Genomic DNA, 26018 nt, shown 5'->3' on the forward strand with positions numbered 1-26018 from the left:
TTTTGATATTGTTACTGGTTTTAATTAATAAAATAGGTACGTATAAACTTATTATATAAAAGATCTGTTGTTTTCCAAAACGTTTGAATGTAGTGTATATTCTTACAATTAATTACACCTAATTTGTTTATCAAAAAAAAAAGTTTATTGAATTCAATATAAAAAAGATTGAATGGTTTTATTCAAACTTATAGCAAAGATCAATTCCAAATGAAGGTTTTTCTTCAAACTAATAAACTTCAATGATCAATTTGAAAGATCGTAAATATATCGTTTTATATATTGATTAACTCCTTGCATTCACAACGGAGAATCAAATATAACTGAAAAGTGCTGAGTTTATTCAGGCTCTATTGTCAAATTTAACCTCTTTGAAATCTAACCCATGATCAATATAATATTGATACAACCTGACAAGATTCAACTGACATGTTGGACATCTAACCATAATAACTTGATTTAAATTTGCTGTTTGTAAGCTTCTTTTAAAATCATGTAAACAAGCACGATGGTAAACATGATTACAAGGTAACAACAACAACAAGTCGTTTGAATGTAAGCTTTCAAGACATATGGGGCATGGTTCTCGTTTCGATGCATGATCAGGGTACTTCTCAAATAAGGCATCTCCTGTCAATTCTTCACAACATTGGAACTCTGGTGAAAAAATACTATTTGCTGTTTCGAATAACTTTCCTTCATCAAATATATATTGTTCAACTTGTGATCTTTTGACAATGTTACCTTGCACTTCATCTGAACCTTTGGCTGTAGTTGTTTCATTGGAGTTGTTTCCATTGTTTGACTCATGAGGTGGTGGGTATTCATCGATTTTGAATGGAGTTGCAAGTGTAGCGAAGAATTTTTTAACCACACCAAAGTTGAATATTGCCATTATTGGCCAAATAAACAAATATTTGAAGATATTCCATATTAATATTACTAAACCAGCCAAACTCAAACCTAATCCCGTAACAATGCCAAATCTAATTATATTATTGAGAAGTTAGTAAATCTGACACACATTAATATTAATCTTTTGAATAAATACTCACGGTATATAAGGAATACCAATGATTAGAATACCTAAAGTTTTCCAATTGAAAATAACCCGTCTTAAATAAGTAGACCATGGTTGACCCTTTCCCTTGACATCTCTTTTGATGTACTTAGTCATTTCAAGAAAATTCTGATACCGTTTTCTGGAATATTCTTTTGATATATTCAAAAAGCCAATGTAGAGCCAGATACCAACAACGGGGCAAAGAAGAGATATGAAAACTATTGAAACAACGTGTAAACCTTTAGATTTTTTTTTCTTCTTTTTGGTTTCGTTATTATCTTTCTCAGCATTCATATAATGAGAGTTTTCATCATCCAACAACGAACTAACAGGTGTAGCTGTTTCCTCAATTGTCTGATTTGAGATTGTAGTAGCATTGCTAACAGTTGGAGTATTCTCATCGATAATACTTTCAGAAATATTCTGTGGAACAGGTGCAGCTTGTATTGCACCATTGAAAGCCAATATTGTAGCCAGTGCAATTGGAATCAAAAATTTGAAATGCATCTTTGTTTGGTTCTCTATGATTTGAACTAGCTCAAGAAACCATGATTATTCAAATAAATATAAAGACAATAACGCTTCCCTATATACTTTTCCCATAATAGTTTCATGCTAATGATCCTCTAGTAAAACTGAGAACAATACAATTAGTTTAACGTATAGTTTAACAATGAAGGACGTTAGATTATCTCGTTATCACCAAAATTATTCCGGATCATTACCTAATTGGGAATAATTCCCGAGAAGATTAACGTCCGTTAAGAATTTAGGTATTGTTCAATTGAATGTGTCAAAATTATGGGGGATGGGTATTTAGTTATCAATTGGGGTTAGTACAAACTTCAATGTAGATGGAGTGTTCCATCACAGGTATTATTATATATTCTTTAATGTTTGATGATGTAGCTAATACATTCTAAACATTTGTGATGGTGAATGGTGAGTACTGTACAGTGTGAATAGATCTTACCCTAGTTTTAAATGGAGGCTAGATACATACTCTATCATCATGAGATCAAATTGAAGTAGAAATACAATTAGACCGATGCTAGCTATACATTTGATTCAAACCAAAGTCATCCATATATAAAAATGGTTTTGAATATCCGGATTTGAAAGTTCGAAAGCGCCTGAAAGTTACATTACACCCCTTACTTGATTACGGGTACAAAAAAAAAATTCAAATGCCAAATACTTCCTCCTTCAACTATATATGTTAATTGATCGATCAATACATTGACAATTGGATTTAAATCAAATTAACAACATGTTGAATGAAGATAATAACTATGATTACACATCCAGATCCACAAAATTTTCCATCCGTGATGATTTCCCTTACTATGTGGCAACCCCTTTCCTAAGTTCAATAACTTCCTTATCAATTTCTACAAACAGAACTCAACTTTATCATCGTATTAAATCAATTACTTTGGCTTTATCGTTCATTCATGCTGCTCGTCAAATTTATACAACTTCTAAAACGATTTTTGAATATCATGTCCTTGGTTTTGAATGGATCGTCGAAAAGCAATTTTCACTTCCTATAACAATGAATACAATGTTATCAAGTATTGGTGACTTTAAAACTGAGATTGGTCCTGGTAAAATTCGTTTCCCTGGGTGTCAAGTTTATGGTATGCTTAATAATGCTTCAAATGCTGCTAAACATTTAGATGATGTTATTGGTGATGAAGATGAAGATTCCCTTGTCAATTATGATTTCTTAAATGATTGTGAAATTGGTTACTATTTCCCTGAACAATACTCTTTTGATAGAGTTAAGTTTGAGATTGCACGTTACATTTCTTTACAACCTCAATACATTCATGATGATGCTGTTTACAGGCTTCCACTTTTAGATTATCCTCAAGCTACTTTAGATAAATGTCTTAATTCTCTTAATAATGGTACACCAAATGGTGATGATATGAAAGAATTGATAAAGATTTATTTTGGTACTTTTGCTGATTTTACTAAAAGAATAAGAAACCCACCTGAACATGATGTTTTAACTATTTATTGCAACTTACATCCATCTAGTACTTCTGTTAGGGAACTTATTAAAAATGCTAATCATACTGTTTGGATTTATCATGAAACATATGTATATCATCTCAAACAACTTTTCCATGTGACTGATGCAATTACTTCAGATATTGGTTCACCAGCTCAAGTTTTCAAACGTGTTGAAGGTTGAAGGTGATTTTCATTCTGAAAGATCAAGATGTGTCACACCATTCCCTGATGTTGATGAAAATTCTCGTGTTGTCGGTACTGTTTTTGCTCCTTGTACTGAATATACTGTCAATTATCATTGGTTGTAAATACTTTAAACTTATATTATAATTCATGAAATGAATAATATTGTACCTATATATTGTAGATTGTTGATTATATAATCATTAGCTAAACCAGCCCCTTAAAAAAATCTCAACAAACAAAATTTATTCAATCAATTAGACATTCCTTTTACATTCAACTTTCAATTTTAATGTGTGTGTTGCGTGTCACTTATGATTCCTATGTTACTCTTCGCATTCTAACATTTGGGATAAACATTGTTTATAAATTAATGTTGTTTTGTTGTTTTTTTGCTATTATCAAGCAAAATTTTAATTTGTTCAATCATTGGAATTGTACTGAAAAGTTATAATAGTATAATGTTCAAATTAATCAAGTTTTAATCCTTTATAAGAGTTTTGATATTGTTACTGGTTTTAATTAATAAAATAGGTACGTATGAACTTAATATATAAAAGATCTGTTGTTTTCCATAAGGTAAGGCTGTGTAGATAGTAGTAATTAACTTTGAAACACATGATTAATTCGAATTCCTACAGATATCATTGTTTATCAAAAAAATTGTTTATTAAAACTTCAATATAAAAAAGATTGTATGCAGTCTTTTTCAAACTCATAACAAATCAATTCCAAATGAAGGTGAAATTAAAAGCATTGAACTAATTTATATAGATATTTTCAGCAATCTAAAAAAGATCAATATTCTTATCAATGCTATAAAGCCTGATAAATTTTACACTTAAAACTATAAAACAGTATCATAATTTTAGGTTAATTAACAAAGATTAAAAAAAAATTATGAATTATCCTTTAGACCTTAATACTGAGATAGAACTTTAATTGTTCTATCCCAAAATAGATCAGAACTAATATCTAGAACTGGAAGAAATCAAAAAAATAGTTTTTAACAGATGAATCAGTTACTTTTAAAACTTTAATTTTAGCCAATATCCATATTGATGATATTCAGCTTGTACAAATCATAAATTCAAAAATTCAATTTTTATAATTTTATCGCGAATTCTAAATTTTTAAACTGATTTATTTTTTTGTTTAATCCGACGGTTTAAGGAATAACAATTGATTAGTACTAAACAATAAAATTTGAGTAATAAACAATGAGTGAACAAAACAATGAAACCAATGGCACCCCAGGATCAAACACATCAACACCAACACCAATAGACACAACCAAGAGATCTTTATCAAATGAATCAAATACACCCAAACCAAAAAGAAAAAGAAAAACATTTAGTTGTACAACATGTAGAAAATTAAAAACAAGATGTGATTTTAATAAATTTGAAAAAAAATGTTATAGGTGTAATATATTAAAATTAGAATGTTCATTAACTGGAGAGGGATCTATTAATCAACTTGATCAAGATAAAGATTCAATTGAATTGAAAAATGAGAATTCTGAATTGAATGATGTTAATAAAAAATTAAATTTAATTATGGATCATTTAAATATACAAACTCCAACATCTAACCCAAAACCAAAACCATCAAAAACACATAAATCAATTGAAATATCACCATTCAAACTAATCTCTCAAATTTCTAAACCCTTAACAACAACAACCCAACCCTCAACAAACTCCTTCCATTCAAAATCATTAGAAATTTTAAATAAAATTTATAAACCAAACCAAGAAATATGTCTATCATTATCAAACAATTTCCTTACAAAAGCTCATTATTGGATAATACCAGGTGGATTAACCCAAATAGATCATAATTATACCCAACAAAACCCATTCATAACCCTAGTATTCATATTAATTTCACTAAGTTTTGATCATAAAGAAATTTTCATCCCAAATGAAGATTATTTCCAATCTTTAGTTTTCCAAAGTGTTAAAGATCTTATTGGATTAAGTATGTTATATAATGATGATTTAACTGATCATGATTTAGAAGGAATGGTTTATTTATGTAGTTATCAAGTTGTAAGGACAAAGAGTATGCAGAGTGGTGAGGAACAAAAACAATGGGATTATTGGATCCTAAGTGGTCATGTATTAAAATTAATTATGAAACATTTTAAATTTAATAAAATTAAAGAAAGGATTGATATTGGAGAATATTTAGATTTAGATTTATTTCATTTAAGAATTTGGAATGCATTATGTTGTTGTCATTTTGGGATATGTTTAGGGTTTGGAATGGATTTATTGATTAATGATGAATTTTTGAAGTATTGTGAATTGATATTAAAATTTCCTGAGGTTAAATTAGAAGATGAAATTAAATTTATTGAATTAGGTTTTTTACAAAAATGTTTTGGGTTGATTAATGATGAAGAATATTTAATTCAATTGGGTCAAGATATAAAAGATGATTTAGAGATCATAGAATTTAAATCATGGAAATTATCAAACCAAAAGATAATTGATGAAGATTTTTCACAAATTTTAAAATTTTGTTATGATTATTTTCATATATGTTTTTTAGAAAAATTACAATCAATATATCCCAAACAAGATTATACAACAAGGATTAAAACATATTTATTTGAATTGATTGATAAATTTATTAAATTAGATCATATCTTGATTAAAGGATCACCTAACTATTTAATGAATCAATTAATTTATACATGTTTTAAAATGATGGAATTAATGAATAAATTAACCCCAGATGAACAAAAATTATGTAATAATAATATAACAAAGATATATTGGAGATTAAATCAAATTGGAGAAGATCAAAATAGATGTACAATGGATGTTGGTAAAATTATTAAGGAAATATTAGAAAAGACAAATCATGATAATAATGAACATTTACATAATCCATTACATGATGAAGTTAATCATGAATATAGTAATGATGGTTTTAGGTTAAGTGATGAACGTGGATTAAATAATGATGGTATTCCTAATGTGGAAATGTATTCATCGTTTGAAGATTTTTTTAAAGAATTGTTTAAATGAGATGCATGTATAACTTATTATACACGTGTAGATACTTATATAATCCGAGAAGCCTCTATCTATAAGATTTAAGTTCTATCCATCCCCGGAGAATGAAGACAAAAAAAGACCCTGCGCATCAGTCACAATACATTAAATACATTTATCAATTACAAGATATACACTAAACCATAACCATAAACATATCTTCAACACACTATATCTCTTAATCCCAATCTCATATCTCTTGTATCATACTCTTTCTTTTCTAATCCTAATACACGTGGAGTCAACAAGAGTATAAAATACCAAGAATTCAAAGAGTCTTGGTATTTGTATTTATTTATTGGGTGGGTGATTACGTCAGCGGTGGTAGTATTATTACAGCGGTTAATTAATTTTACTTTTTGATTTGTTTACTTTGTTGAAGTTCAGTTGTTGTTTGGTTGGTCATTGAAACCATTGGGGAATAGTGGATGGTAGAAGGGATAGGTAGAAGGTATGGTTTGTTGATAATGGTGATGTTGTTGTTGGTGTTGGTTGCCAATGCTTAACCGCCTAGCTGCTTAGTGTCTGTCCAATGCTTAAATCGTCTTTGTGTTCAATCATCCACACGAGGTCAATCAAAGCAGCCAATTTGAACATTTACACAATTACGAGATTAAGATCACCCACATGGACTACCATCAACTCCGAGATATAGGTATTGAATACAAGTATAAATACTCCGGAGTATCTTGATATATCATATATCATTATAGTTATTAGTTGATCAATTCATCACACACAATGAGATTACCAACTGTTGTCCTACACTTATTATTCGCAGCCATCATCGCTGCTTTACCAGTCAAATATGATGACAAGAAAAACATCATCTTCTTAGTCTCTGATGGATTAGGTCAATCTGGTATCACTGCTGCAAGACAATTTAAACAAACTAGAGATAATTTAACAAATGAACAATCTGTTTTACATTTAGAAAATTATTTAATTGGTTCTGTTAGAACTAAATCTTCTTCTCAATTAGTCACGGATTCTGCTGCTGCTGGTTCTGCTATTGCTGAAGCTTTCAAAACTTATAACGGTGCTATTTCTGTTGATTCCGATGGTACTCCAAAAGGTACTTTTTATGAAGGTGCTAAATTGAAAAATTATAAAACTGGTATTGTTTCTTCAACTTTTGTTCAAGATGCTACAATTTGTACTCCAAATACTCATGCCTTATCAAGAAAATCATTGGACTTAATTGCGGAACAACAATTAGGTTATGGTCATCCTTTAGGTCAAGTTATTGATGTTGTTCTTGGTGGTGGTCGTCAATATTTACATGGTGAAAATCAAACTCAATATGGTTCCAAAGGTAAAAGAAAAGATGGTGTTGATTATATTGCAAAAGCCCAAGAAGATGGTTGGACTTATATTGGTAATAGAACTGAATTTGATACTTATAACTTGGGTAATGGTGTTGAACCAAAATTACCATTATTAGGTATCTTTGGTGCTGATAAATTACCTTATGAAATTGATAGAATTAATGAAGAAGTTCCAAGTTTAAAAGAATTATCTTTATTAGCTTTAAATACTTTAATTGAAGCAACAAAAGATCAAGAAGAAGGTTTTGTTTTGTTATTAGAAGGTGCAAGAATTGATCATGCTGGTCATTCAAATGATCCAGTTGCTCATGCAAGAGATGTTATTGAATATGATGAAACTTGGAAAGCTGTTATTGATAGGGTTTCTTCATTAGATACTGAAACTATTGTTGTTTCAACTTCGGATCATGAAACCGGTGGTTATGCTTTAGGTATTGATAATGTTTATGATTATTATCCAGATGTTTTATTAAACGCTACAATGTCAACTGAAAAAGCTATTGAATTATTGAAAGAATATGAAGGTGATGATAAAGCTGGGTTTTTGAAAAAAGATATTTTACAAGATGCTTTTAAATTAAATAATGTTACTGATGAAGAAGTTAATGAATTATTAGAATCAAAATCAATCTTGGTTGATATTGGTCATCTTGTTTCAAAACAAGCTGGTGTTGGTTGGACTTCAACTGGTCATACCGCAGTTGATGTTCCAATTTTTGCATGGTCAAATACTAAGGAAGCTTATAATGAAATTTTAGCTAATTTAGGTTCATCAATTGAAAATACTGAAATTCCAGAATTTTTCGCTAAATATATCGATGTTAATTTAGATGAAGTTACTGATAAGATTCAAGAAATTGAAACTGGTGAAAAAGTTGCAGAAAAAAAGAAATAGTTGTACCCTTATGACCAGTTTTATTAATTTTCATTTCGTTACGTTACAAGGTATAAAAATTTCTTTATATCCTTGATTTTATATTATAATATTTGACATTTTATACTTCATTAAACCTTTTATATAGATGATCTTTGGTTTAAAAATATAGATTTATTTAGATCTAATATAGATTGTAGTGCTACAAATTTATGTAATTCAATTGAGAAAAAGATGTATATTTCCATAACAATTCAAATTACTTAACGATGTTGTTCACTTTCGTATAAAGTTAAAATGAACGTTATGGATTTATGTATTAATTCAGTAATATATCAATCATCATGATCATCAATATCAATAATTAAAAGACAAAACCATCATAAAACCATGTTGTTGAGATAACAACAAAAAAATTTCTATAATCTCAGAACCCAGTATTACAGAGATGTGTTAAATTCCTAAATGTATTGTCAAAATGAATCAATTTAAATGTGGAACAAATAGTACAAATCATGCATTGAATTTTTTTTTGAATTTGTAGGTAATTGACTTAAGAATCAATCAGTTTCAAAAACCCTTTAAATGAGACAAAACCATTATTTGATAATATGATATTTGACATGATCAATTACTTTTGTAATCAATTGATGGTGAAAGATCATGATTGACTAAAAAAATATTTTGATAGATTTTTTCCAAAACCGGGTATTTAATTCAGAATCGAGGGTATTGAAGATAGAGGACGTAACCAACCAAACAAATTATAATTGAAGTTTCTTACGTCAAATTTAAATCCATGGTAATATAGGCCTGATGACACTGCTTTTGTAAAGATATAAATAATATGTTATATATATATTATGAGGATGTTATTAGTTCATCTTAATTGTTCAATATGGAGGTTAATTGATATACAATATTGTAGGACTACATTAATATGTAACTTTTGATCAAAAAATTCCATAACAATTCAAGTTACTTAACGATGTTTTTCACTTTCGTATAAATATTAATTTGATGTTATGGTGAGTTGTGTATTATGAGATTATAATACAAGTTAAACCAAAAATCATGATTATTGCATCAAGATCCAATGAAAGAACTTCCTAATCAAATAGTTTGTGATCTAATGAGGCAAAAGACAATCAAATAACAAAACATCTATGAAGAATCAAACTGGTATTTAGATAAATTGGAGCTCCATTTTGGATATTAACGATATTAACAAAAACATGATGATGTCCTTTATTCTGGTTTGTTCAAAAGTCATGCACATAATAAGGAGGACAACCTAGCTCACAATTTCTCATTACTCAAAGTAAAAAATTTTATGATGAAAATTAAAAAAGGCGGTGCACATGGAAAACAATTGATAAAAATATCACAGATATAAGGGTATAAGGGTATAAGGTATAAGGGTTATGGATGTAAAGTTTGAGGAAAAATTGACATTCATGAATATTTCCAAACCCGGTGTTTTATTTTCAGAATCGAGGGTGATAGAGGTTATACTATAAATTATTCATGAAGTTTCAAACTATTAACTGAATTACATCAAATTTAGATCGAGGGTAATTATTGATTCAATGTGGTTAATTTTATGATATATAGCTTTATTGTAGTACTACAAATATAAGTAACATTTCAAAGAAAATAGATTCCATAACATTTCAAAGTACTCAACGATGTTCTTCACTTTCGTATAAAGATAATATGTTGTTATGGATTTGTGCATTAATTTAATAATATATTGGATAAAGGTAATAACCTAACACCATATATAATTAACAATTAATCACGTCGTCTCATAAAGACCCAAATTAATGGAGATAAATCCTTGAACAAATTATTAAACAATTTGAAGAACTTTTGCTTGACTCTGGTGATGATACACAAAAATTATCATTGCCACGTAGATAACATCATTATAATTTCCAATTCACAAAACCATGGAACATAGTTGAGGTACTATAATATATATATTTCAGAACAATGATGAGAATTGAAATTGAAATAGTACAAATTTTCATGAAAAATCATTAAAAACTCGGAATCCATAATTTTAATAACTTTTAGATTCGAGGGTGATTTTAATAAGCAGTTGAAACTTTAACAACTTTCAAAAACAAAGTATCAAAGTATCAAATTATCAAATATGAAATATTGGATTATTGATCTATTATCTATTGGGGGCACTATAGTTATATGTGATGATTATGTTAGATGAAGATAATTGAGGTGAAGATGCTACTTTGTGTTCAAAATTGTTCATTGTTCATGGCGGTTATAACTTAGACTGTGTTTTGGTTATTCATGTTTGGATCTACATATGATAGGTTTTGATGTTATGTTGATTACACGAGATACCAGGTATTGGGATTTGTGAAAAGTGAATTTGCTTGTTGAAGTGGGTGTTACATTTTTGAGTTCTGTGATGATTATTTAGTTTTTGGTTTTGTGTCATTTATTTTTGGATTGGTGTTTTTACTGTTAAGGAGTTTTCAAATTAAAGCATCTATTGAAATCCCTATATTGGTTAGATATTTCATCACATCGATTTGATATACTCGAATCATCTAGTGCTAATTACAGGCAAAACACTACATTTAGCTATACTTTGCAATTGAAAATCAATACTATTATACCAAAAACACAAACAAAAATTATCACAACAACAACATTTACTCTTTTTTTTTTCTATTTGACTTCTTACAACTAAACTATTATAAACAATGAATATTTTATTATATTGGTTACCAAATGAAATTTTAAGAATCATATTTATCAATTATCTAGAACCAAATGATTATTATAATTTAATTGAAGCTTTTCCACTTTATATTCATAAATTATCAAGATTTGTTAAAGTTTTATATGATGATAATCATTATTTTCCATTTCATGAGAAATTCTCAGATTTAGTCAATACTTATAATGAAAATGATCATGGATATGTAAATTCACAAACATATTTTGATAAAAACTCAATGTTTTGGCCAATTAACAACAATTCTTTCCTCCTTAATGATTTCAGTTCTTTAATGGAATATTTGAATAAATTTGAAGGGGTTATAGTTTTTGAAATTTCAGAATCAATATTTAAAACACAAAAATTCCCGTCCATTAATTCTGCAGACACTATTCCAATTGGAATTGTTAATTTTTTACAATACTTATTTGATTATAATACATCTCTCAATTTGAAAATTTCCATTTCGGAATCTCAAGATAGTTATGAAAATCCTATTTTTTTCCAAAAATTATTCAAATTTACATGTACAAAAATGGATGAAGTTGGACTTAAGATCTCATACCTTTATATACCAAATTTAAAGTCATTATCCATCGAAGAGGGATTAGACTCGTTAAATAACTTCAGATTAATATCTAGACCAATATTTTCCTCCAATTATCCAATTATAGAATCAAATTTACCCAATTTGGAACATTTGATGATTGTTAATCAAAATGGGTTCAAAGAAATTTCACAATTAAATCTTCCTAATTTGAAATCTTTTCAGTTACAGTTATCAAATGGTAAACTTGAACGGTTTAACAATTTCCAAGCCCAATCTTTAGATTACTTTAGATATGATGTTTCAAATTATACTTTTGATCAAGATAATTTCAATAATATTAGTATGCCAAACTTAAAAACATATTTTATTGGATGTGAAGCTTTATCGGATGTTTCAGGAGATAATGATATGCTAAATGATTTAAAGACTTGGGAATTTCTATCAAATGCTCAATTCGGATTTATTAAACATATGCACCATATTTTGAACAATGATTTAAATTCAAAGAATCTCACCTTTTTATTATTAGATGGTGTTCCTTTAAAAAAATATCCAGAATTAATTACCTTTCCAAGCTTAAGATATTTAACTATACTCAATAATGATGAACCTCTCAAAGTACCATCAATTGAAGCCCCAATGTTGGAAGCTTTAAAGATACTTGATTGCCGTTCATTTCGTGATGTTGGCCCTATTGCAAAACTATATCCTAAACTTTTGGAATTGGTGTTATTTAAAGTTGCAGAGTTTGGTCATATGGATTCAGAAACGTTAATTCTTAACAATTTACTATCGTTGGATATTACAATAACAAATTTGAATATTGTAACTTTATCAAATTGTAAATTTGAATCTTTGCTCTCATTAGCTATAAGCGGTGACAATAGTGATACACATAACCCAAATTTGAAAGTTGAATTAAAGTTTCATGATGTTCAAACACCTTTAATTAGAACGTTGGTCTTCTATAATGTTGATGTTTTAAATTCAATTTCTACTAGAAGATTTCCATTGTTGAAGGAACTTCATTTTTATTCATCTAGTATCGATGGTTTAGATATTGCAGCTAGTCCCTTCCTTTTAATGGTTATTATTATGAGGCTTATTCGTCGACGTGGTATCTTATTGGGTTATCCTGTTCATCAAATCCCAAATTTTACATATGGTGAACATCCAAATATAAAATGTTGGATGCCACCTTCCAACTGTGAAAGACGATACACACTAGCTGAGGAGTATACAGAGAATGGGAGAAGATTAACATACTGGGAGATTGTTATAAAATATCATTCGTGGTATTGATATAATTCAAAATGTAAATTATAGGTAATAATTTCGTACTATTAATTAATATTAAACTAGTTTGATTTTTTGCGTAGATTTGATTATAAGGGTCTTCCTAATTGAGTAGAACCGTTTTTTATTTTCGCTAAAAAAGATGCGATTATTACCGTAAAAGGAATTTTTTTCACAAATAAGCGTCTGCGCTGCAAATTGAAAAAAGAAATTTAAGATCCCATAATTAAGTCCAACGGTCTTATAAAATTCTAATCAATTTCCATTTTGTAGCAAGAATCAGATCTATAATAATATTGTGAAGTTCTTTATTCTTCTTTAAGTTTTTGTTTTAATAGACCAAAGAAAAAAACACATACAAAAGATGTCATTTGATGATCAAAAGGGTTTACAAATTGCTTATGAAGAAGCTGTAAAAGGTAAGTGTAGTTTGATTTTCGGAGTATAAGGAGAATCACTAGATGTACTAACAAATGTTTTTTAGGTTATGAAGAAGGTGGTGTTCCAATTGGTGGATGTTTAATTCATGAAGATGGTAGAGTTTTAGGTACAGGACATAATATGAGATTTCAAAAAAATTCAGCAACATTACATGGAGAAATCAGTACTTTGGAAAATACAGGTAGATTAAATGGATCAGTTTATAAAAAATGTACTATATATACAACATTATCACCATGTGATATGTGTACAGGTGCTATAATTATGTATGGTATCAAGAGATGTGTTATTGGAGAAAATGAAACATTTATGGGTGGTGAAGATTATTTAAGACAAAGAGGTGTTGAAGTTATAAATTTAAATGATCAAAGATGTAAAGATATTATGAATAAATTTATTAAAGAAAGACCAAGTGATTGGAATGAAGATATTGGTGAAGAAACTGATTTATCTAAAATTAATTGTGATTGTAAACATTAAGAAACATTAAAACAAATAATTTACATTATAATATTGTATTATACCAAATTTTTTAATATATAATATATTTTGCATATCATATCAACTCATCATATAATTCATTATTGGGGGATTCTTTTTTTTAATTTTGTTATTTAACTTGATCATTTTGTAGCAGAGGAAACAGCAGTTGCAATAGTTTCACTAATTTTTTCAACAACAGATTCAGTTGATTTTTTTTTAATACCACTTGAACCTGGAACAACTAAATCCATATAACAAACACCTAAAGAAACAACAGCCATTAATATTCTAACAAATGGAGATTGAGCAGTTTCAGAAGCAGCAGCAGAATTACCACCACTGTTTAATAAAGCTAAGATAGCAGTTATTAAAGTAACCCATGATAATAATTTATTCTTCATAAACATAGCAGCCATTGGCATACTTTGACCAATAACAGCACCTGAATCAGCTTCAGGGGCAGGTGCAACATGGATATATGGGATAACTAATTCTCTACTCTTGACACTTGGAGCCATTTTGTCGATGTGGTTTAGATGAAGGTCTTTGATACTTTGTTCTTTCAAATTTGTATGGAGAATCGAGATGTTCAATATTACCCTTTATCGTCCATTATCAAAACTGTGGTGCGCGAAAAAGAGACCATTGAGAATTCCATACATCCAGACACCACAAATGAGCTTCACTTAAAGTTCTCTATTGTTTACTTTTAATTTGTATTGTTCTCAATTTCAACAGATATTCATTGAAGGGACTTTTTTGGAGGAAATGTATAAAAGAAAATGCTATTGTCTTTCTGCGCTGGGAATTTGTGGTTTCTGATGCTTTCAAATCACAGGAAACCCAACAAAGATGCGTTTTAAGTTATTGATTCCAATTACACTCATTACAATATTAGCTTTCAATAGTGCAACACAAGCTGCACCTGTCCCACAGAATGTTTCTGAAAGTATCATCAGTGAAGAGGTTCCTACAATTAGCAATTCTAGTACTATATCTAATAGGACAATAGAGGCAACAGCTACATTTATTAGTTCATTGGTGAATGATGATTACGAGTCCTCTCATTTCGATGTCGCAGAATATAGAAGGAAATTAGCAGAGAAGAACCAATCCGATAACCGTATTGGATTAATAGTTGTTTTAGTTTTTGTTTGCTCCTTAGTTTGTGTTCCAGCTTACGCTGTTTTTTTTATGTATTCATACGAAGTTTTTTTGAAAAAGCAGTATGAGAATTTCTTTGAAATGATAAAGTATATCAAAGAAGATGATGACGATAAGGGACAATCATGGCTCAATTTTTTGAAAAGAGTTATTTTTAGTTGGAGAACTCTAGGAATTTTCATCATTAGTATTCCTTACCTACCGTGAGTATTTGAGTATTTACCCAAAAGATTAATTAGACATGTCAGATTTGCTAACTTTCTATGATTTTAGAGTTCTTATACCTATTGGAATAGCTGCTTCTGTGGCTTATCTTGGAATCTATATATGGAAATATTTAATCGTTTGGCCGATAAAGACATTCTTAAGCTTGAGGTTTGTTATACTGTTTTTCAAAGCAATTGTAAATCCATTCAAAATCAAACAATACCCACCACCATATAAGCCAAATAAGAAACGCAATTCGAATAAAAAAACTAAAGCCAATGGTACAAATGAAGTTCAAGGTAAAATTGTCAAAAGATCTCAAGTGGATCAATATATCTTCAATCAAAGCACACTAAACGCAACAGCAAATAGTATTTTTTCACCAGAGTTCCAATATTGTGAAGAATTGACACGAGATGCTTTGTTTGAGAAGTACCCTGATCATGCAAAAAAACGAGAATTATGCTCTATATGTATTGAAAACTTACACTCAAAAGACTTGTTGTTGTTGTTACCTTGTGATCATGTTTATCACCGTGATTGTTTACATGATTTTAAAAGAACTTTACAAACAACAAATTCAAATCAAGTTGTTATGGTTAGATGTCCAACATGCCAATTGAATCTTGTCAGGTTGTATCAGTATTATATTGATCATGGTTTGGATTTCAAAGAGGTTAAATTTGACAATAAAGGCTGAATAATGTGAATAAAGTTTAGTAATTCTGGACTCGTCTTCAATAGCTTATACATCCTTAGATCTTACCTAGTTTTCAATCCGGATTTATAGCTGGTTGTGTTTTTCATAATTCTATATTAGCTTTGAATTTTCTATGTATTGTGTAGTTCATACTTTTAACGTATTTTTTGCTATAGACGTTACGATATTGTACACATTGAATCCAATTTTCTATTAACGACTTGTGTCTATTGTGTATACGACGTTATGATAAAAATAGAATATCGGACTTGTACGGACTTCTACACAAACACGAATATATAACAGAAATGTTTATTTATTCCTTGTTTTTATGAAAAGCTTTATTTACGAGTATCATAAACATGTCATAATTAACCAAACCATCACCACCAAATATTGCTCTTCTAGTGAATTCGTGAGTCATTTGTGGTTTACTATCACAGGGACCTGTAATCAAGATGGATGATTTAGCGTTGAAGTCACCTGTTTTAATATAATTTGGATTAATAAAAGTTTCAATCAAATCTTGTAAAAATTCAACGGTATCTGCTTTCGTCTTAAATTCTCGACCTTTGATGTCAACACAAAGTTGCGCGTTAAATGTCATCTTTTGGCGTGAGTTTAAATCTAAATTGTTATGGATTGGAGTTGATTTGAGTTTCATTTGTTTTTCCCAGTATCGAACAGGATTACACTTGTTCAAATGTTCTCTATTTTTGACGTAAAATAATCTTCTTCTTAGTTTACTGGAGTAGTTATTTTTTGAAAGCATGTAAACAATTAAAAGTTCTTTGTAATAAATTTTGGATGGGAAGATATCGAGTATTTTTGGTTTCCTGGTTGCAGTATAAGCTTTCTTTGAGGATCGGTCACATTTTGTAATTAACTCAATCGGATCACTCCACCTATTCCTTTGGAAATTGTCATCAACAGGTATAACTTTGTTTCTACCATTTACCGAGCTTGAAGCTCTTATAATATCTTTATTTTTGGCTGTCATTAATTCACGGATTAAATTGAGAGCTCCAGTGTTCTTTCCAACAAGTTCTATCGATCCATCCAAAATACAGATATCAATAAGAACTTCTTTGATGAAACATTTCATTTTTGAGTTTGGATTATGAATAATACTTTTAATAATATGATTGATCTCAGAAAATCTTCTAACCTCTGTTGGTATATTATCTCTCTCGATACTAAACTTACTCTTCGGATGTTCATGTTGCTCTTCAGTTAAACCTTCACCAAGTTTATCATTGAGTGTCTGATCTGGAACAATTTCAGTATCCAAGAATTCATAATCAAAAGATTTACTAATCTTGTTTCTTTTATAGATTGAATATGAATCACATGGTGTATTCAATACATCAGGACCATATTTCAAAAAATTCTCATCATTAAGTTTCATTTTGGTAAGTTTACTAAGAACTATTGTTAAATGCAAAGTATTATAAAGTTTTGATGAGAATGTCACAAAAAATGTCTTGTTTATCATCAACATGACTGAAGTTTTTAAATCACCATAATTTGCAATCAATTCCCAAATTTCCATGGGGAACACATTATTCACTTCACAAATGTTTGGAACTTTATGATCGTTTTGAGAGGTTTTGTGTATAGCATCTTCAGCATCCAAGTTTATGGTATTAACCCATGTACTTAACCGTGCTTTGAATTCACCACATAGTCTTTGTAAAGTATTCAATATAATTGATGTGTAATACGCTATTGGGAACATGAAAAGTCTTTTAAACATCCATATTTGCCTTGTGATAAATATATCATACAAATTATAGTGGTAATACATGGCTCCGTCATACCATCCAAACCATAAGCTGAACAACTTGAATATAATAGAACCTCTCTCTTGGATTAAAATATGTATGGTCCTATAGATCTTCTCTCTAAATGACAAATCGAAGGCAATATATGAGCCTAGTTCATAATGCCCAAACCAAGCGGTCATCAACTTGGAATTGATATCAGTTCTCTCATAACATAGAATATGGATAGTCCTATAGATCTTTTCTTTAAGTGATAGATTGTTTTCCATTTTGATGGTTTCTTTTGAATGCTTTGATGAATGTACTAAATACCTTTCAGAACTAGGATAAAAGGTTGAAATAAGCAAAAAAACTCAAGTTTGGATTATTTCCCACTAACATCCATATATATATATATATATAGAGTACATTAACTCGTACACTGTTTCTCACTCAGACAACTCATTTTCTGTTATACCTCCAGTAAAATAGACCTCAAATGCGCGTTTTATTAGTGTCCCATATTAATCATGATCCTTTGGTTCCATTGAGCAGTACACTGTGTGTGTCTGAAATATCCTATCGTCTACTCTTGGAAATAGACAGCAATATAATGATGTTGGTAAAATTACGTACTTTAAATGAATTTGAAATGAGTTAAACTTTCAGTTTTCAATTATGCTTCATATAAACATCCAGACATCCAGACACCACCGGGGAATATAAGCATCGACTATTTTTGAACAAGATCTTTTGGTGTTTAGAATGTAGGATCAACAACTAACAAGTCAGGGAAATGCTGGTCTATGAACTGAAGATGATCAAAGAGATACTGAATAGTTGGGTTAGCAGTCATTTTGGATTTTGTATTGGTTAACCGCTGTGATCAAATCTCAAGTTAATTTGGTATCATGAAGGGAGTTTGAGCGTTGAGAATAACAAGTTACCTATCAAAGGATTGATCGATGCTTTCAAAGTTCTTCACCAACTCTGTATCTCTTCTCAAACTGAAAGTCAATGTTCTCATTGTTTTCAAGGCCCAGCAAATTAAAATAATGTGATTTTTTGATGAATGGAGAAAAATTAAATGGTTGGATGTTTGCTTCAGATATCGATAAGGTGATACGAAGATTTTGACTACAAGATTGAAAAATGAACCACACCAATGAAATTTAATTAAAATAAAATAATAGCACTTGATGAACAACACTGTTAATCTAAAGATTAAAGAAACTTAATGTTGGACCAACATAAACCAAAAAATAAAACGAAAAATATAAAAATACCAAAATACTGAAATGATGTTTGTTTTCAATTGAATGAACCACTGTTGTTATTGGAAACGGGCATAAATAAGTTGTATACGATGATCAGTAAATTTCATCAGATGATTCAGCATATCCATCATCATTATCTTCTTGTTCACCGGCAGCATCATCAGCATCAGAATCTGAATAATGATTTAAGTTATCTTCTGGGTTTGGATTTTGACCCTCAAAGACTAGGGAAAATAATGTATCAACAGTGTCTACTTGTTGTTTTCTATTCCTTCTTGAAAATACTAACGTCATAGTTACCTGATCTTGATATTCATAGTCAATAATTCTTTCAATGGACTCCTTAAACAGGCATAAAAAAATTTCTTTTGAGACGAAATTTTTGTCATTTGATGATAAAGTTTTTGTACCATTGATAAAGTGAATATCTTTTTCAATCAATCTCAAAGCATCATTTTGCTCGAAGGTTTCCATTTCCTTTTCGGTTGGCTTATCTGTGAATGAGTTTCTTATTTTGGATGAAAGAGTTGTGATGTTGTTTTCTAAAACTGATAAACCAAATGATTCTGCAATTAATTCTAATTCTCTGATCTTTGGATGGTCACTGTAAGTGTCTTTGATGTACAACAATGGGTATTGGCTAAGCTCAACATGTGCTGGAATTGATGCATCCATAATGCAAAATACTTCAAGCAAGCAATTTAATGATTTAGAACTCAACAGAAATAGATGTCGTTCATGAAATGTATTGTTGTAAATTTACTCTTGTAATTTGAATACATACAAAATCTTTTGTTTGTGGCCGGTAATTACTTACTGGCGAGATGTCGGGACAAATCTATACAAATTTACACAAAACTTAAAGACCATGACTATTTTGTTTATTTATAAGTATCATTTTAGTATCATAAGCATGAAATGAACAATACTTCACTGGTCCATTTGCTGCCATTCTAGTTTGTTGACTTGAAATCTGTGGTTTACCATCATTAACACCTGTAATTAAAATTGAAGATGCTGACCTGGTGTAGTGAACGGCTGAATCAATTCGGATAAAAACTTATTGATACCAGCCTTTGTCTCGACTTGACGATGTTTTATGTCAACCCTGATTTGTGCGTTAATTATCAACGTATAAAGTGGATCTAAATTTAATGGATTTGCAGTATGATTCAAATAATAAAGAAGTCGATCACACCAATAACGAACGGGATTAGCTTTATTGAAAGTATTTTCATCTGTTAGATTGAATAATCTTCTTCTTAATTGGCTTGAATACATCTCTCTTGAAAGTAAATGAACAGTAGATAATTCTTTGAAGTAGACATCACGAGGGAAAAGATCTAGTATTTTGCTTCGTCTGAGCGAAAACAATACTTTATCAGCAAACACTTGATAACGTTCATTTGTTTCATCTTGGTCTTCCCATCTTCTCTTTTCAAAATTGTCATCAAGAGGTACAACTGGATTTTTACAACTTGTTCTTAAAATTGAAATCTTCTCATTACTTGAAGGATTTGAGTAATTCTCTTTAATCAACTTAGAAAGGTCATTGGAATCACTTAAGAGTTTATCCATTTCATCTAAAACACAAACATCAATAAGTACTTCTTTAATGAATTGTTTCATTTTGGATTGTGGGTTATGGAAGACATTTTTCATGATATACTTGATCTTATATATGCTTTTGATTTCCTCTGGTTTGTTTTTTCTCTCAAGAAATTTTGTAGGTTTTGGATGTTTGTGTTGTTCTTCATTAAAGTTTGAACAATTAACATAATAATCAACCCATCGATCACGAAGTATTTCAGTTTCTAAATATTCATAATCATAGTTTTTGTTATATTTGTGTCTTGCTTCAACTTGGCTCTTGAGTCCTGGTAAAACTTCCTTTTTATCAAAACCATATTTCAAAAAACTTTTATCATTGAGCTTCATTTTAGTGAGAGTACTAATAACAATTGTTAATTGAAGAGTATCATAAAGTTTTGACGCAAATGTCTGCATAAATGTCTTGTTGACCATCAACATTGTTGAGCTTTTTAGATCACCATAATTTGCAATTAAGTCCCAAATCTCCATTGGAAATACATTGTCAAATTTGGGGTTTAGTTGATCACTTGGGGAAGGGGAATATATTGGTGCTTCGCTAATATTCATTTTGATTTAGTATTGTCTAATTTGATATTGAATATTTAATGTCACAAGTTGAAGAAAGGAAGTCAAGAGAAAGAATTGTTGAATATTGACCAAAGTTCATCATTCTTAAAGTAATTTTTCAGATGGCTTCTCTATAAAATAAGTCATATGTAAGAGTGTTTTGAATGAAATATAGCTCAATATAGAACTCATAATAGTTATATTATGCGCACGGGAATAATAAGAGCTCTATATATAGTCAATTCTATGATCTTGGAAAAGTACTCGTTCTTATGTCTCAATTATTAGTTCGTGATGTACCATCATATATCACGGCAAACCTAACAGCGATAATATTATCGGGGGTCACGTACTTTAAGAAAAGGTTTAGAGAGGTAAATGCATGTCAAAACTTAATCTACCTTGAGATTATATAGACAAAAAGTAAAAAGCCCGCGAATCATAATAATAGTTAAGTTTATATGATATTAGTATGCCAAGGGCTCACATAGCTACATCATTGATTCATACTTCCAATATAGTATATATTCCAGTATATACGTCCATTCATTCATAAAATAACTTCTTCTGCAGTTATCTGATATTCATTTTTATCATTTTCAGCTTGTTCGATTTGTAAAATTTTGGCAATTATCCATTGTCTTGATGGTTGAATCTTTAAATCATTTTTAAGTAAATATTTCATATCACCAGTATCATTAAATGCAGCCCATGCATTATTGGTTTGAGATTGTCCATTAGCATTGTTTAATGTTGATCTTGTTGGTAAAAATAAAACTAAATCATCAACTTTAAAATCTCTAATACTAATTTTGGTACTTTGTAATTCTTTGAATCTTTTATTCTCTTTCAATTCTCTCTTTGCCAGATTTTCAACTTCTTTAAATCTTTTAGAGATACTTGATTTATATAGTGGTGATAGATTTGTTATATGATTAACAAATGTTAAATATTTATCTTCAAATTTATCCAAATTATAATTTTCAATAATGTTATCAACAACTAAATCTAAAGATTCAAAACTTGATTCTTCTTCATTTTCCAAGTTTAAATCTTGAATAGATTTCAAATCAGGTAATTCAACCCATGATAAAAACTTAAAAGCTTCTTGTTCCAAATCCGATTTCATACCATTTGTTGTTCTATCTAAAGTTGTACTAAAATCTGTAGTTTCACCTAATTTTCTTAAACCTTTAACTCTAATGATATTCACTTCACCATTATCATTTCTAACAGCCAATAATCCCATGGATCTTAAAGTTGCACAAAATGATCCATAATCATTGTAGACAATTTCACTTAAATCTTTTGCTTTGATAATAAGTGAATTAATAATTATAACTAACTGTAAAATTGTTTGTCTATCATTAATTATTGATGATTGTTTTGCTTCATATTCATCTTGAAGTTTTTCTAACTCTTCCAGTTTCATCTTTAGACTTTCAATTTCACCTTGATGAGATTTTTTCTCTCTTGCGAATTCATTTTCACGATTTGACATATTTTCTAATAAATCATTCTTCATAGAAGCTAAAGAAGTATAATCATTCTTGAATTTATCAATTTCTTTATTCAAATCAAGATTTGTCAATACTAATTGATCTTTTTGCTCAGTAAGGTTTTTAATTTCAATTGTTTCTCTCTTTAAATCAGCTATCACAACTTTTTGTTCTTCATTTTCAGATCTTGAATCTTCAATCTCCTTATCCTTTGAATTCAATGCTTCTTGTAATTTATTATTTTCAGCTTTTTGGGTTTCCAACTCTTGTTTAAGTCTCTTCAACTCTTCACTAACATCAGGTATTTGCTTTTGAGATAATTCCTCACCCTTCTTCTCAAGTAATGATTTATGATGTTTAATTTCTTCTTCATGTTCGGTTTTCAAAGTTGATATTTTAAAGTCATGATCAGTTTCAAGTTTTTCAAATTGATTTTCCAAATCTTCAACTGATGTATGTTTATCCTCTTTTATTGAATGAAGTTGATCTTCAAGATCTTTAATTTTTGTGTTATATTCAGTTTGTAATTTCTCATAAGCTTCTTCCAATTCCTTATGTGATTCTGATTGATCAGATGATTTAAGATTCACCTGTGACTCTAAACTTTTGATTTGTTCATAATGCTCAGTCTTGAACTTTTCAAAATCACTTTCCAGATCGTAATAAGAATCTGATTTTTTATTCAAAGCGTCATTAAGTTTTGTTTCCAATTCTTCAATCTTCTCATAATTTGTTTGTTTTAATTCATCAATAAATGTATTTCTTTCATTTAATAATTCTTCCAACTTAGAAATATCATTTTTCTGTTTTGTTGTTAATCTTTTAGATTCAAATGATTTGTTTTCCAAATCATCAATTTGAGTTTTCAATGAAGAAAGCTCCACTGAATGTTGATCTTTTAAAGTTTCTAATTGTTTAATTAGACCTTGACTTTCAGAATAATGTGAACTAAATTCATCTCTAACAGATTTTAACTCTTGATTTGTTGCTTCAATCGTATCTTTCATTTTTTGGATTTTTTTCTTCAAGTCTTCGTTTTCTGAACGAGCTGTAATTAATTCAGCACTATGAGAATTGACACTTGGTGGAGAAACCGATCTTTCAATTGATGGTGAAACAACTTTACTTGAACCAGGAATATGATGTGGTTCAATGGTACCAGAATTTGGTCTAAATTGAGATTTATTTTGAGATTTATCAAATACAAGAGAATATCTTGATAATGCAGAAAGTCTTGAATCATTTGTTTGTGATGGCCATTGATTAAAATTTTTGAATTGTTCTTGATGTAATAAACTTTCAAGTTTTTTAATTCTTGCCTTATAACCTTTTATAGCTTGATCTGAAGGTGTATTATCCAAGCCACCAGAATCCGACAGTTTAATTCTTGATCTTCTCAGTGGTAAATCATTCAGTGCTCTTGTTATAACATTGATATTATCTGGATTATAACCAATATTCTTTAATTGATCAATATAATTTAAGACATCTTCTTTAATGAACGATCCTAAAGTCTTAATAGATGAATCTTCATTTATATTTAAATCAAAAGTTGCAATATTACCACTATTAAATGAAGAAATGTTATAATTTAAAAGTTTTAAAATTGAACCAAAATTCTTAACCCATTGAGTTCTATATTTAACTTCACGTTCTCTTATAGATGCAAAATTTTCAATTGTTTTGGAAGCTAATGATTTCATCTCTTGTAACCATTCTGATCTTCGTATATCTTCAACAATGTATAAACCATATAATAAAGGTAAATCAGCAGTTTGTGATAATGATGATTCTAAAGATTGAATAGTTTCAATTTTTTTACTCATATTTTTCAATGATTCTTTAACAGATATTAAATCCGTTTGTGCAGTGGTTAATATTTGCAGTTGTTTAGTTAAATCAATTTGAAGCTTCAAGAATAAAGATTTAAGATTCCCAAATATCTTAAAAATGTTTAATGATGAATTATAAATTTTCTCCACAAATTCAGATTTATGAGTTTGAAAAGTTTCCAATATTATTTCAACATCAATATCATCTAAAGTTGATTTATTTTTACTCAAGAGATGTTTAGTATCAGATTGAACTTTATCTGCTAATAAATTAAGATCTTTTAATTCGTCAATTGATTCAAAATGAGTAATCAGTCTTAATGTTTCAGTTTCAATAGTATCTAATTCTTTTTCTGAATTTAATCTTATATTTTTACTATTTTCAATATTGTTTTTGAAACCCAATAACTCATTTGTAACATTATTTGTCTCTTTTATACTTTGATGAGCCTGATTATCCAATTCCCTTTGATTAACTAAAGTTGATAATGCAGTTTGGTCATCTGAAACTAATGAAATATATTTCAATTTTTTATAATGATCTTTCCATGACAGATTTAAAGATTGTTGCTGTAACGATATAACAAAATCAAATGTTGAATCATAATTTTTTTTAATTTCATGATAAAAACTATCAATATATTGAGTTGCAACTCTTAAAGCTTTAAATAATATCCGTATTCTATCACTCAATTCTATGATTCTTTTATGGAAAAGTAATGTATCCGATTGTATAGCAGCTACCCAACCTAAATTTGTAGTTAAAAGACTAATCATTTGTCTTGAATTCTTAGCATTGGAAATTTTATTTAAATCAACATCCAAGAGGGGAGAATTTATAGGTTGTATCAAATTATCGAAAACTTCTGGGAATTGTGATGAAATATATGATTTTATAAACTCAGATGATTGTGAATTTGAATTTGAATTTGAAAATAAATTTGTATCATAAACATAAATTTCATTAATTTCTTCAAGAGATGAAGTTTTTTTAATTTTATAACCAAATGGTGATATAAGAAACAATTGATTTGAAGGTATATTGAATTGATTTGAACAAAATTTCCTTAGTTCATCCAGCGTAACATAATAGTATCTGTTTATTCCCACTGATTCACCTGTATGAGCATTGATCACCTGAATGGACTCACTCATTTCCATAAAATAAGTGCAAGTGGTTTTATTCTAATTTGTGGCAAAACAACATGCAATATCAAAACAGTTGAAAATGACCGGATTGAACAGCAGAAAACACAGAATAGCACTAAAACAGCCCCAATAATAACAATAACACCAATGACACCAGCTCAAAACCGACTCTTTTCCCACTTATATCACTTTCTCTTATTATCTTGT

The 26018-nt window shown here is 29.2% G+C and overlaps 13 protein-coding genes across 13 annotated transcripts; 7 read left to right on the forward strand and 6 right to left on the reverse strand.

The window, feature by feature from the left end:
- Positions 1-343: 343 nt before the first annotated feature.
- Positions 344-1570, reverse strand: BN7_5549 (Zinc finger SWIM domain-containing protein 2; the record flags this gene model as incomplete). Its single annotated transcript, XM_011273831.1, has 2 exons — positions 344-963; positions 1072-1570. The coding sequence occupies 2 exons, from the start codon at positions 1568-1570 to the stop codon at positions 344-346; spliced, it is 1119 nt and encodes a 372-aa protein (XP_011272133.1).
- Positions 1571-2333: 763 nt separating this feature from the next.
- Positions 2334-3266, forward strand: BN7_5550 (uncharacterized protein; the record flags this gene model as incomplete). Its single annotated transcript, XM_011273832.1, has 1 exon — positions 2334-3266. The coding sequence occupies one exon, from the start codon at positions 2334-2336 to the stop codon at positions 3264-3266; it is 933 nt and encodes a 310-aa protein (XP_011272134.1).
- Positions 3267-4488: 1222 nt separating this feature from the next.
- URC2 (Urc2p) lies at positions 4489-6309 on the forward strand (the record flags this gene model as incomplete). The annotated part of the gene is made up of 1 exon (XM_011273833.1): positions 4489-6309. One exon carries the CDS (start codon positions 4489-4491, stop codon positions 6307-6309), a length of 1821 nt encoding a protein of 606 aa, XP_011272135.1.
- A 768-nt stretch (positions 6310-7077) lies between these two features.
- On the forward strand, positions 7078-8559 carry ALP2 (alkaline phosphatase; the record flags this gene model as incomplete). Its single annotated transcript, XM_011273834.1, has 1 exon — positions 7078-8559. The coding sequence occupies one exon, from the start codon at positions 7078-7080 to the stop codon at positions 8557-8559; it is 1482 nt and encodes a 493-aa protein (XP_011272136.1).
- Positions 8560-11273: 2714 nt separating this feature from the next.
- BN7_5553 (uncharacterized protein) lies at positions 11274-13142 on the forward strand (the record flags this gene model as incomplete). Its single annotated transcript, XM_011273835.1, has 1 exon — positions 11274-13142. One exon carries the CDS (start codon positions 11274-11276, stop codon positions 13140-13142), a length of 1869 nt encoding a protein of 622 aa, XP_011272137.1.
- A 358-nt stretch (positions 13143-13500) lies between these two features.
- On the forward strand, positions 13501-14057 carry FCY1 (cytosine deaminase; the record flags this gene model as incomplete). Its single annotated transcript, XM_011273836.1, has 2 exons — positions 13501-13555; positions 13621-14057. The coding sequence occupies 2 exons, from the start codon at positions 13501-13503 to the stop codon at positions 14055-14057; spliced, it is 492 nt and encodes a 163-aa protein (XP_011272138.1).
- Positions 14058-14200: 143 nt separating this feature from the next.
- Positions 14201-14578, reverse strand: BN7_5555 (uncharacterized protein; the record flags this gene model as incomplete). Its single annotated transcript, XM_011273837.1, has 1 exon — positions 14201-14578. One exon carries the CDS (start codon positions 14576-14578, stop codon positions 14201-14203), a length of 378 nt encoding a protein of 125 aa, XP_011272139.1.
- Positions 14579-14912: 334 nt separating this feature from the next.
- Positions 14913-15431, forward strand: BN7_5556 (uncharacterized protein; the record flags this gene model as incomplete). The annotated part of the gene is made up of 1 exon (XM_011273838.1): positions 14913-15431. The coding sequence occupies one exon, from the start codon at positions 14913-14915 to the stop codon at positions 15429-15431; it is 519 nt and encodes a 172-aa protein (XP_011272140.1).
- A 34-nt stretch (positions 15432-15465) lies between these two features.
- Positions 15466-16131, forward strand: BN7_5557 (RING finger protein; the record flags this gene model as incomplete). Its single annotated transcript, XM_011273839.1, has 1 exon — positions 15466-16131. The coding sequence occupies one exon, from the start codon at positions 15466-15468 to the stop codon at positions 16129-16131; it is 666 nt and encodes a 221-aa protein (XP_011272141.1).
- A 316-nt stretch (positions 16132-16447) lies between these two features.
- On the reverse strand, positions 16448-18184 carry BN7_5558 (uncharacterized protein; the record flags this gene model as incomplete). Its single annotated transcript, XM_011273840.1, has 1 exon — positions 16448-18184. One exon carries the CDS (start codon positions 18182-18184, stop codon positions 16448-16450), a length of 1737 nt encoding a protein of 578 aa, XP_011272142.1.
- Positions 18185-19264: 1080 nt separating this feature from the next.
- BN7_5559 (uncharacterized protein) lies at positions 19265-19846 on the reverse strand (the record flags this gene model as incomplete). Its single annotated transcript, XM_011273841.1, has 1 exon — positions 19265-19846. One exon carries the CDS (start codon positions 19844-19846, stop codon positions 19265-19267), a length of 582 nt encoding a protein of 193 aa, XP_011272143.1.
- Positions 19847-20173: 327 nt separating this feature from the next.
- BN7_5560 (uncharacterized protein) lies at positions 20174-21331 on the reverse strand (the record flags this gene model as incomplete). Its single annotated transcript, XM_011273842.1, has 1 exon — positions 20174-21331. One exon carries the CDS (start codon positions 21329-21331, stop codon positions 20174-20176), a length of 1158 nt encoding a protein of 385 aa, XP_011272144.1.
- Positions 21332-21881: 550 nt separating this feature from the next.
- Positions 21882-25823, reverse strand: ATG11 (autophagy protein ATG11; the record flags this gene model as incomplete). The annotated part of the gene is made up of 1 exon (XM_011273843.1): positions 21882-25823. The coding sequence occupies one exon, from the start codon at positions 25821-25823 to the stop codon at positions 21882-21884; it is 3942 nt and encodes a 1313-aa protein (XP_011272145.1).
- Between the last annotated feature and the right edge of the window lie 195 nt (positions 25824-26018).

Source organism: Wickerhamomyces ciferrii, contig 00220 (genome assembly GCF_000313485.1).
Source record: "Wickerhamomyces ciferrii WGS project CAIF00000000 data, strain NRRL Y-1031 F-60-10, contig 00220, whole genome shotgun sequence".
Classification (NCBI taxonomy): domain Eukaryota; kingdom Fungi; phylum Ascomycota; class Saccharomycetes; order Phaffomycetales; family Wickerhamomycetaceae; genus Hansenula; species Hansenula ciferrii.